This window comes from Diceros bicornis, chromosome 34 (genome assembly GCF_020826845.1).
Source record: "Diceros bicornis minor isolate mBicDic1 chromosome 34, mDicBic1.mat.cur, whole genome shotgun sequence".
NCBI lineage: Eukaryota > Metazoa > Chordata > Mammalia > Perissodactyla > Rhinocerotidae > Diceros > Diceros bicornis.
Window position 1 is genome coordinate 9,389,980 of NC_080773.1, and position 11,496 is coordinate 9,401,475.

The following is an 11,496-nucleotide window of genomic DNA, read 5'->3' on the forward strand; positions in this document are numbered from 1 at the left end:
TTCACTTCCCAGTCACAGAGCCACATCACCCATCTGTCAGTTGCCATGCTGTGGTGGCAGCTCACGTAGAAGAACTAGAATGACTTACACCTATGATATACAACGATGCACTGGGGCTTTGGGGAGGAAAATAAAAAGAGGAAGATTGGCAACAGATGTTAGCTCAGGGCGAGTCCTTCCCTGCAAAAAAAAAAAGAAAAAAAAGATTCCCTTTTGTTTCTAGTTATTGAACTCTTTATTTCAAGAGTTTTGAACCATGAATGAGTGTTGAATTTTATCAAATGCTTTCTGCATCTACGGAGATAATAATATGGTTTTTATCTTTTATTCTGTTAATGTGATGAATTACATTGATTGATGTTCATATGTAAACGTAACCTTCCCTTCCTGGGATAAATCTAATTGGTTGTGATGTTTATCCTTTTTATTCATTTTTTAAGGCAATTTGCTAATATTTTATTGAGGATATTGTGTCCATGTTCATGGTATTTTCCTTTGTTGTAATGTTCTTACAAGGTTTTGGTATCAAGGTGATGCAGACCTCATAGAAGTTTGGAAGTGTTCCATCTTTTTCTACCTCTGGAAAGATTTTGAAAGATTGACGCCATTTCTTTTCTTTTTTTTTTTTTTTGCTGAGGAAGATTGGCCCTGACCTAACATCTGTGCCAATCATCCTCTATTTTGTATGTGGGATGCTGCCACAGCATGGCTGACGAGTGTTGTGTTGGTCTGCGCCCGGGATCTAAACCCATGAACCCCGGGCCAGCAAAGCAGAGCACATGGACTTAACCACTATGCTAGCAGTGCCATTTCTTAATTGTTAAGAAATGTTTGGAAGAATTCATTGGTAAAGCTATATGGGCTTTGAGGGGTTTTTGTGCGTGGGTTTTAATTATGGATTCAATTTCTTTAATAGTAAATATAGAACAGTTTAAATTGTTTTCTTGTGCCAGTGTTGTTGAATTTTTCAATGAATGTATCCATTTTGTCTAATTTTTCAGAAGTTTTGGCCAAAAGCTGTTTATGATATCCTCTCATTACCTTTTTGTGCCTGTAAGGTCTGTAGTAATGTCTCTTTTTTCATTACTGATATTAGTCATTTAGGCCTTCTCCCTGTTTTTCTCTTGATCAGTCTTGCTAGGGCTTTATCAATCTCATTCATCTTTTGAAAGAACTTTTTGGTTTTGGTTTGTTGATTTTCTGTATTGTATTTTTGTTTTCTATCTAATTGATTTCTGGTATTTGAGATGCTGGCTAAGATCTCCAGTTTTTATCCTTTTTTCCCCAAAGTATGTATTTAGGCTGTAAATTTCCCCCTAAGCAGAACTTACCTGCATCCCACAACTACATCTTCGTTAGTTAAAAATACTTTCTAGTTTCCATTGTGATTTCTCTTTTGATCCATTAGTTATTTAGACATTTCATGGTATAATGTTCAAATATCTGGGAATGTTCTTGTTATCTTTTGGTCATTTGTGTCTAGCTCGATTCCAGTGACCAAAAAGTGTGATTTGATTTCTTTGACATTTATTGAGACTTTATGGCCTAGAGTATGGCCAATTTTGGCAAACATTTCATGTGAATGTGAAAAGACTATGTTCTGAAGTTGAGTGCAGTGTTCCATATATATGAATTAGGTCAAGTTTATATCAAATGGTTCAAATCTTCTATATCTCTACTAAATTTTTGTTTGTATGTTGCATTGTGGATTTGTCTATTTCAACATTTAGTACTATGAGGTTTTGCTTTATATATTTTTAGGTTCATACAAACTTAGGATCATTATATCTTCCTATTGGATGGACCATTTTATAAAATGTCTCTTGTAATCTCTATTAATACTTTTGGCCCTTATGTCTACTTTATGTTATTAGTATAGCTACTACACCAGTTTTCTTTTGGTTAGTGTTTGCATGATATTTTCCATGTTTTTACTTTCACCTTTTCTATATTCTTTTATTTAAGGTGAATCTCTTTTGAGCAGTATGTATTTAGATTTTTGTTTTGGTATTAAGTCTGAAAATCTTTGTCTTTTCATTGGAGTATTTAGTTCATTTACACTTAATGTAATTACTGATATAGTTGGGTTTTAAATCTCCCATCTTCCTACTGCCTTTCTACTTGTTCTGTCTCTTCTTTGATTCTTCGTTTTTTCTTTCTTTTGGATTCTCCAAGTATTTTTATTATTATTATTATTATTCCATTTCCACCTCTATTAGCTTATTAGATATGCATTCTTTTATTGTTTTCTCTAGAGATCACAACATTAATTCTCACTCATGAGAATATAATATAAATTTGTACTTGTACCATTTCCTAGGCAATGCAGAGACCTTGCAACCTTTTAGCTCCATTTATTCCCCTTCCATCTGTTGTGCTCTTTTTTTTTGTGAGGAAGATCAGCCCTGAGCTAACATGCATGCCAATCCTCCTCTTTCTGCTGAGGAAGACCTGCTCTGAGCTAACATCTATTGCCAATCCTCCTCCTTTTTTTCCCCAAAGCCCCAGTAGACAGTTGTATGTCATAGCTGCACATCCTTCTAGTTGTTCTATGTGGGACGCGGCCTCAGCATGGCCAGAGAAGCCGTGCCTCAGTACACGCCTGGGATTTGAACCTGGGCCGCCAGTAGCAGAGCGCGCGCACTTAACTGCTAAGCCACGAGGCCGGCCCCGTTGTGCTCTTATAATCAGGTAATTTTATTTTACTTATATTTTAAACCCGACAAGACATTATTTTAAAGCATTCTCGTGTTTTAGTTTAGTTTGACCCACATATTTACTCTTCTGCTGCTTTTCATTCCTGTGTTACCTTGCTTCCATTTGGGATCATTTTCCCACTGCTTGTAGAATGCTCTTTAGTATTACTTTTAGTGTGCTCTGCTGTGGTGAATTTTCTGTTTTCATCTGAAAATATCTTTATTTTTTGCCTCCATCTTTGAACAATATTTTCACTGTGGTATATAGGATTCTATACACAGAATTCTAGACTGGCAGTCATTTTCTTTTAGTGCTTTGAAGATGTCATTCAATTGTCTTCTAGCTTCCATTATTTCTTTTTAAAAGTCAGTGTAGAGTCTTATGATTGTTGCTTTGAAAGTAATGTATCTTTTTCTCCTCTGGCCACTTTTAAGATTTTCTCTTTGGTTTTCAGCGGTGTTTTCCTATAAAGTGCCTAGGTGTGGTTTTCTTTCCCTTTTTTTAAATAATTTGTTGTTGTTGTTGTTGTTATTGAGGCAGATTTGCCCTGAGCTGACATCTGTTGCCAATCTTCCTCTATTTTGTATGTGGGCCACCGTCACAGCATAGCCACTGATGAGTGGTGTAGGTCCATGCCTGGGAACCGAACCCAGGCCACCAAAGCAGAACACACAGAACTTAACCCCTAGGCCACCAAGGCTGGCCTTCGGTGTGGTTTTCTTTATATTTATCTTATGTGGGGTTTGAAGACCTGCTTGAATTTGTGACTTTATGTCTTTCATCAGTTTTGGAAAGTTTTCATTCAGTATCTCTTCAAATACTGCTTATGCTCCAGTCTCTCCTTTTTTTCTGGGTCTCCATTTACATGAATGTTAGAACTTTTCATCATGTCTGGTGTCTCTTCCACTCTTCTGTATTTTCCCATCTTTTTCTTTTGCATGTTTCAGGATAACTATTTTTCCATGGACCCATCTTTTATTTCCCTAAATCGCTCTTTTGTTGTGTATAATAGATTGTTACCCTTTCTAGTAAATTCTTAATTTCACAAATTTTGGTTTTTTTAATTCTAGTATTTCCATTTGATTCTTCTTTGTAGATTCAAAATCCTCATCTCATCATCTCTTAGACATATTAATAATAGTTACCTTAAAGCCTACAGTTGTTATTAGCAAGAGGGTTGGTATGATATAGGATACTCAATTGTAGCAGTAAGCAGAAATATCACCCACATTATTTAAAGAATAGCAGGGAATCTGGATTCTCATGTGAAATCTCTTGGATTTTACATGTTGGTCACTGATTTAAATATTCTAAAAACACCCTCAGGAGGCCTATTAAGATGTGTCTTCAGGCTGGATCCAGCGAGTCTGTGACTTCTCACCTAGGTAAAGTGAAAGTGGGAAGCAGGCTTTCTCACAGTGTCCCCACAGCCCTGCTTCCCTGTTGAGAAAAGATTCCCTGGGCTGAGGAGAGAGACAAAGAGAGAGGGAGGGAGATGAGGGAGAGGGAGGGAGATGATGGAGGGGAAGCCACAGGGGTGTAGATGCTAATGTGTCTCAGATAGAGGGACTTCATAAGGTCCTGGGAAACAGACAAAAGCTCTAGATGGTTTTGTAGATCTGAGAGCAGAGGGGATGTGTGACCCACTACCAGGGTGGAGGTGGCAGCAAGATACCATGGAAGCAAAAGTTCCAGAGTCTAAACTTGTGCTGAATACAGCCTGTAGGATCCCCACAGGCAGCAGAGGCATGACTAAGAGAGCCCCGCACCCGAACGATCCAGGTGGATAGGAAGGCGGGATGTCTTAGCAAAGACTGGATGGACCTCTGACCTCACCCACTCACCACTGTACCCCTTGTCCACTCCTTAGTCACTCTGGCCTCCACACCCTTTAAATATTCTAACCAGCCCGCCAGGTCAGGGTCTGGCCCTCTCCAGGGAATATTCTTCCTTCAGATATCCACAAGGCTCTCCCTCTCTCTTCACTCAGGTGTTTGCGAGACTTCACCTCCCCAGAGAGGGCTCGGACAGGCCTGATCATCCTCCCTGAAACAGCTCACACCCACACACCAACCGTCCACTTTCCATACCCGTTTCCCGGCTCTGTTTTTCTCCAGCAATTATTACAGTTCATCCTCGTTATTCGAGGATTCAGTACTTGTGAATTCACCTACTCACTAGAATTTGTTTGTAACCGCCAAGTCACTACCCATGGCGCTTTCATAGGCATTTGCAGACATGCACAGAGTGGTGAAAAGTTTAGATCACCTAACAGTGCACATTCCCAGCCAAGATCGAACAAGGAGACAAGGAGCTGTTTCAGCTCTCATACTATTAACAAGGATTCTTTTCACTGTCTATTTAGTGACACTTTTTTTGCATTTTTCTTGGTGATTTTTCTGTTGAAAGTGGCTCATAAGTGTAGTGCTGAAGTGCTGTCTAGTGCTTCTGAGCCCAAGAAGGCTGTGATGTGCCTCATGAAGAAAATACATGTGTTAGATGAGCTTCCTTCAGGCATGTGTTATGGTGCTGTTGGCTACACGTTCAATGTTAACGAACCAACAGTATGTATCAAATAAGGTGTCTGGAAACAAAAACACACATAAAACAAGATTATGTGTTGATCAGTTGACAAAAATGTTATGACCAAAGGCTTGTAGGACCCTAACTGTGTATTTCTGCTGGAGCGGTGTTTCAGTATTTGCTAATTCAGCTACTTCATAGAACATAACTGCTGTGAATAACAAGAATCGACTGTATCTGACGTTACATATTCTGTATTTGTTATCATCTGTCTCTTCCACTAGAAGGTCAGCTCAAGGAGCACAGAGGCTTTGTCTAACCTGGTCACTGCTGTGACTAGAGTAATAGCTGCACATGGTAGGCATGCAATAGACATTTGTGAAATGAGTGGATGATGGCAGATCAAGCCTGCGCAATAATTATTTTTAATTTCAGGATCGAGAAGGAATTTAGGAAAGGGTTTAGGAAGGGGACAACTGAGAAAAATATTTGTTTAAAATGAATTGAGTCATGCAGATGTCTCTGGAAAGAGCCAGGGACCAGCATGTGCAAAGGCCCTGAGGCAAGAGCCCTTTGCTTACCTGATGTATTCAGGGGGCAGCAGGGAGGCCAGCATGGCTGGAGAGGAGAGTTAGGGAGAGAGGGGTAGGAGATCAGAATGGTAACCAGAGAGGATTTATTCACCGCTCCATCCTCAGCACTAAGAAATGTGCCCAGAACATAGTAGGTGGTCAGGAAAAATGCATTGAATGTTCACATGTGGCACTTTAATGCCAAAGCTCGTGGGGGGCGGGGGGTGGGTAGAGAAAACCTTGACTAGACAAATTAAGTGCCCCCTACCCGAGCAGAGTGGAGGGCGTGAAGTAGAAATTAAGTAGGGTTGTTAACTTGTCACCAAACAAACGGGGATTGTGACCTCACACATCCTGCTGTCCTGGGCCGAGGCCTGACTGTCGTGAGTGGCCACAATGTCAGGGGTGGTGCCCGGCCCGCCACCACAGGCCCCGTCCACCATGCTGGCCAGCCTGTGGCTGTTGCTCAGCTGTGCTGTCCCGGGGCTGGGGTTCTATGCCTCTGTCAGCTGTCCCAGCGGGAAGCAGTGCCACCGGGCCTTGCTCTCGGACAACGACGTCCTCCTGCACTGCAACTCCTCCGGGGCGCAGTGGTTCTACTTCTTCCTGCAAGACATGACCGGCTGGTCCAACAACTTCCACACCGTCCGCAACGCGGAGATGATGCCCGACGGCAGCCTGCTCATTCGGAGTCCCCCGCCCTACCAGACAGGCCTCTACGAGTGCCGGGACAAGGACGGCGTCCTGGTGGCCCAGTACAGTATCGACTTCCAAGACGTGAGCAACCTGCACGTCACTCACAGGGGCCTGGGCCAAAAGCCCCTGGAGAACGAGACGCTGAGCCTGGACGGCAAGCACGTCGTGTTCACCCACTGGGAGCCCTGGCAGGACTGCAACCGCTGTGGACAGCCGGGCGAGCGCAAACGCCTGGGCTACTGCTACATCGAGGAGCGGCTGGAGGAGCCCCTGCCCTGCGGGCTCTACCTGGGGGATTTGAAGGTGTGGTACCCCCGCCTGCAGCCTGAGATGCAGGTGGAAGCCTGCCACACCGAGTGCAAAGAGTCCACGGTGGCGTACGTCACTTTCGACAACTTTAAGCTCAGTGAGAATTCGGAATCTGCATGGCTTACCTGCCCCTTAGGATCCATCTACAGGTGAAGGAAGCGTGCACTGCCCCCACCCCCGACCCCTAGCCGGGCTCTCACAGCCTGGGAGCCTTCGAGGTTGACCCGTGCAGGGAGTGGGGGCTCCGTGCGTGACAACCCCGCAGGCTCTCTCTGCTGGCTTCTTCAGATGTTCGTTTGGCCAGAATCCCCTGGTGCCCGTACACTAATGAGTCACATACAGGTAGAGGAAAGACAGTAATACTCGAGGAGGGCTCAGCTGACTGTGCCCGGCCCTGCGCTGGGTGATGCTGTGGCCATGGCCGTCAGCAGGAAGCCCCCAGCCCGGGGGGAAGGTGGTTCAGGCAGGGATGGGAGAAGCCCGGTGAGAGATGGCACTGTGCTGGGGGAGGCTTGGACAGCTGTGGGGCTCTGAGGCCTCTGACTCTTCTGGGAGGGTGAGCAAGCCCCGGGAGGAGAGGATGGTGCCCCAGGGTACCCAGCAGGGCCTGCCTCCCTGGGTTCACACTCATTTTCTCGTCTTCCTGCCTGGAGCCCCTGGCAAATCTCCCCTTTGCCTCCTCATCCCCAACCCACCTGCCCCAACCCCAGCAATAAGAACCCCAACCACTCACGGTGCTGCACTGTCGCCATGGGCTGGTCCCCGAGCAAACTCTCATCACGGACTGCAGCCTCCCCCGCCCTCCTCCAGGCCCCAGGAGCTGAGGACTCCAAGGAGGTCATTTACAGACGGGAAACCGCAGCTCGGAGGCACAGCCCTTGCCCAGGGGGATCCATGGTGGGAGGTGGCAGCACAGATCCTACATCTCACGTAGTTGGCCGCGGGGTCCCCTTGCCTGCTTCCCCACGGGTCAGCAGCGGCCGTTCCCTTGCACAGGCACGCGTGATGAGGGCCCCCAGGTAGCCTCTGCTGCCGCGGGTTCTCTGGAATCTGGCCTCACGGCATCCATCTGGGTCTCTCTTCCTTGTTTATTCCAGCTGTGACTTCCACTCCTCTCTTTCTCTCACTCTTGTGTCTTTTTGTCTCCCTTCCTCCTTTCTTCCTCTTCCTCTAAGTATAAAAGTAACACCTGGTTCCTAGAAAGCCCCACAATTCAGAAGTGCAGGAAGGTGCACATGAACCCTCCCTCCATCTAGACTGGGACGCCCACTCCGTGTCATCTGCTGGACGGGGGCTCCCGAGTGCCCGTCACAGGGGGCTTGAGATCAGAACCAGAGGGGTGGCCGAGGCTGCAAGAATTGCCCCGGTCTCCAGGGAGCCGGGCGGAGTGGCCGCTCATGTAAGCTTCCTGTCTCGGGCTCTGCTTCCGCCAGGACTGGGTTCCAGCTCCAGCCCTGCCACTCTGCAGCTCTGTGACTTTGCGCTGTGGCTTCTCTCTGGGCTTGTTTCCCTGTCCGTAGAATAGGGTTGTGTTGGTTTTCAGGGGCTGCCGTAATAAAGTGCCACAAACTGGTGGCTTAAAACAGCAGAAATGCATTCTCTTCCAGTTCTGGAGGCTAGACGTCCGAAATCAGGCGTCCACGGAGCCACGTGCTCTCCGAGATGCTGGGTAGAATCCTTCCTTGTTTATTCCCGGCTTCTGCTGGTGGCTGGCAATCCTCGCCTTCCCTGGGCTGTGGCTGCCTCCCTCCCGTCTCTGCCTCCGTCATCACTGGCGTTCTCCCCGTGTCTCTGTCTCTTCTCCTTTTCTTATAAGGGCCCACGCTACTCCAGTCTGATCTCATCTCAACTAATTGCATCTGCAATGACCCGATTTCCCAATAAGGTCACAATCTGAGGCTCTGGTTAGAACATGAATTTGGGGAGGGCACGATCCAGCTCAGCACAGAGGTTTTGCTGGCCCGGCCTCGTGGGGTCATTGTGATGCCTAAGTGGGCAGTGCCTGTGGAGACACGTCCAGCAGAGTTCCACACTGTAATGGGTGTTAGGCATTGCTTGTCTGATTATTGGTCTCGTCGATACAATCTGTTGAGGGTGCCCTCCGTTCCACCACGAGGGGCCCGTACGGGCCTGAATCGCTTATTCACTCACCGTGTTTTCACTGAGCATTTATAAGCCAAGCTCTGTTCCAGGTACCTGGGATGCACTGAAGAACAAAACTGCCCTCATGGGGAAATCCACCGATCACGTGAATAAGATACACAGTATTTCAGGTGGTGATGAGGGCAGGGAGGCGGAGTGGGGCTGAAAATTTTGAATAGGGAGGCCAGGGACGGCGTCTCTGAGAAGGTGCCTCTCAGCCAAAACTGAAAGGAGGCAAGGGAGCCGTGTGCACTGAGGAGGCAGAGGGAACAGCCAGGGCAAAGGCCCTGAGGCAGGACCATGCCCAGCATGTCAGAGGAACATCTAGGAGGCTAATGTGGCCGTGGCAGAGTGAGGGAGGGAGAGAGCGGAGAAATTGAAGCCAGGCAGGTAAAGGGGGGGGGGCACAAATCATTTAGGGAGGATCCTTGCTAATTCCTCCAAATAACCCTGTGTGGTAGGTATAGTCATGACACCCCCAGTTTTCAGATGAGGAAATGGAGGCTTAGAGCTGGAGGTGTTTGGCCAAGTGGCCCGTTTAGTAAGGGGTGGGGCTCTGAGAGTTCCCGGCCATCCTGCCCCCACTCCCACCTTGTTCACTGTTACATAATACTCCTCAGAGGGCGTGCTCTGTTTGCTATTCCCAGGGAGGAGGGTGCCACCGTCTCAACCTCCTTTTAGTCATCGGTCCCCCTTTTCCCCTGGGGCACTAAAGCCGACCTTGTCCTCCTTTGTAGGCCCATCATCTGGGAAGTCAACAACAGGCCCCTGACCTGGCAGGGCCAGCTCTCCGGCCAGGATGTAAGCACCTTCCTGGACCCCTCCAATGGCGGCAGGCGCCTGCAGGTCTTCCAGCCGGCCGTCTACAAGTGCTTCGTGCAGCAGGAGCTCATGGCTCGATTCAACCCCTGGCCCAATCCCGAGATGCCGGGGACTCCCGGGACAGAGGCCGCTGGACCGCGGGAGGCAGAGGAGGCCGGGAGGGGGAAGGCCGACTCCATCCTCAAGGGGCTGCAGCTGATGCTGCTGGCGGTCGCGGTCCTGGGCCTGCTCGGGGTGCTGCTCAGGCTCTTGCGCCTTTCCCAGGCCAAGAGAGGCAAGCAGGTGCTGCTGGTGAAATAAAGCGGGGCCTCTGTGCCCGGACGCCTGGCCTCCGGCGCCTCCATCCCCCGCCTTCCCTTCCCCAGCACCTGCCTGTGCCTGCCCCACGCCCACTCTCGTGTGGTGTGGACTAGGCAGACCCGCGGCCACGGCTAAGGGTGACTGAGCTCCAGGGTGACTGAGCTCCTCCCTGTGCCAGGTCCCGCTCTGTTAACTCGGTAACAATCCATGGTCCACAGATGAGGAAACAGAGGCAGGACTGCCTGTCTGGTGATTGGCGGGGGCTCCAGTTCAGACCCAGCCTGCCTGCTCCCCACAGGGAGGAGGCGGGGGATGGGTGAGGCCATTTTAAGGGCGAATCTCTGGGTGTGGGACACTGTAGGCACCTCACTCACCCCAGGGACAAGGGCTGAGATGGGGGCTGGGAGCAGGTGACCCCCGGGCCCCCAGACTGCACTGGGCACTGCCTTTCCTTGGCGTCCCATGCTGCACCCTGTCCCAGCTGCGCCCAGAACCTTCAGGCTCAGCCGTATCTCCCCAAGTCAGGAGGCGCTGCCAGAGCGGTGGCCCGGGGCAGCTGGACCCGCATCACCCTTCCAGGCCCTTGCGGTGGAGAGAGCGCCATCAGACCCTGAGAAAGGGAGACAGGCCCCTCCAGCGGGACAGGGCGCCAGGCCTGGCCCAGCCGACCCCCGGGAATCACCAGGCCTGGCTGTTCCCAGAAATTATATACACTGTCTAGCAGAGTGCCAGAGTGAGGAATAAAATATTAATGCCTCATAAAATTCACTGGCCTAGTATTCCATTGTGAAGCCAAGACGGGACAGATCTGAAACCTCCAGAACAGACCTTCTGCCACCGAGGAGAGGGCGGAGCTCACCCCTCACATACCAGACAGTGTTGCCAAAACTTAAGGCTTTGCATGGGGACCAGAGAAGCAAAGATTCCTGCAGGATGGGGGAGCATTGGTGGGGAACTGAGGGGGTCTGCTGGGAAGCAGAGGCAGAGAATTAACAATGATAGTAATAGCAAACATTTGTGGGCCCCCTGGTGTGGTCAGAACTCACACCTTTCACAAACATTATGTCCTCACAGCCCCCAGGAGGCTGGGGTTACCGCGAACCTCACTTTGTAGCTGAGAACATCAGTGAACTAGGGAAGGGGCCAGTGATGGGAGAGGGCAAGGCCTCTGGGCCCTCAACCTGCTCCCAGGAAATCCCCCGTGTCCTGCACCCCCAGCAGCCCCCGTGTAGCAGCTGGAGGTGGACAGCACTGAAGGTCACAGCACTCACCACCAAGGCTGTCTGTGCCCCACGGGGGCAGGCTGACCCTACGGTGACCCTAGTGATTTCCGCCTCCTGGTGTCCTCGCCTGTGTGGTCCCCTCCCCGTCAGTGTGGACGGCACTGTCACTTGCTTCTCACCAACAGAATAGTGTGCAGGCGTTGGGCGTCACT

At 49.1% G+C, this 11,496-nt stretch overlaps 1 protein-coding gene across 1 annotated transcript; it reads left to right on the top strand.

Moving 5' to 3' along the window:
* Positions 1-6,060: 6,060 nt before the first annotated feature.
* Positions 6,061-10,062, top strand: LOC131397799 (protein FAM187B-like). The gene is made up of 2 exons (XM_058530888.1): positions 6,061-6,946; positions 9,677-10,062. Exons 1-2 carry the CDS (start codon positions 6,189-6,191, stop codon positions 10,059-10,061), a joined length of 1,143 nt encoding a protein of 380 aa, XP_058386871.1. The 5' UTR covers positions 6,061-6,188; the 3' UTR covers position 10,062.
* Positions 10,063-11,496: the final 1,434 nt, after the last annotated feature.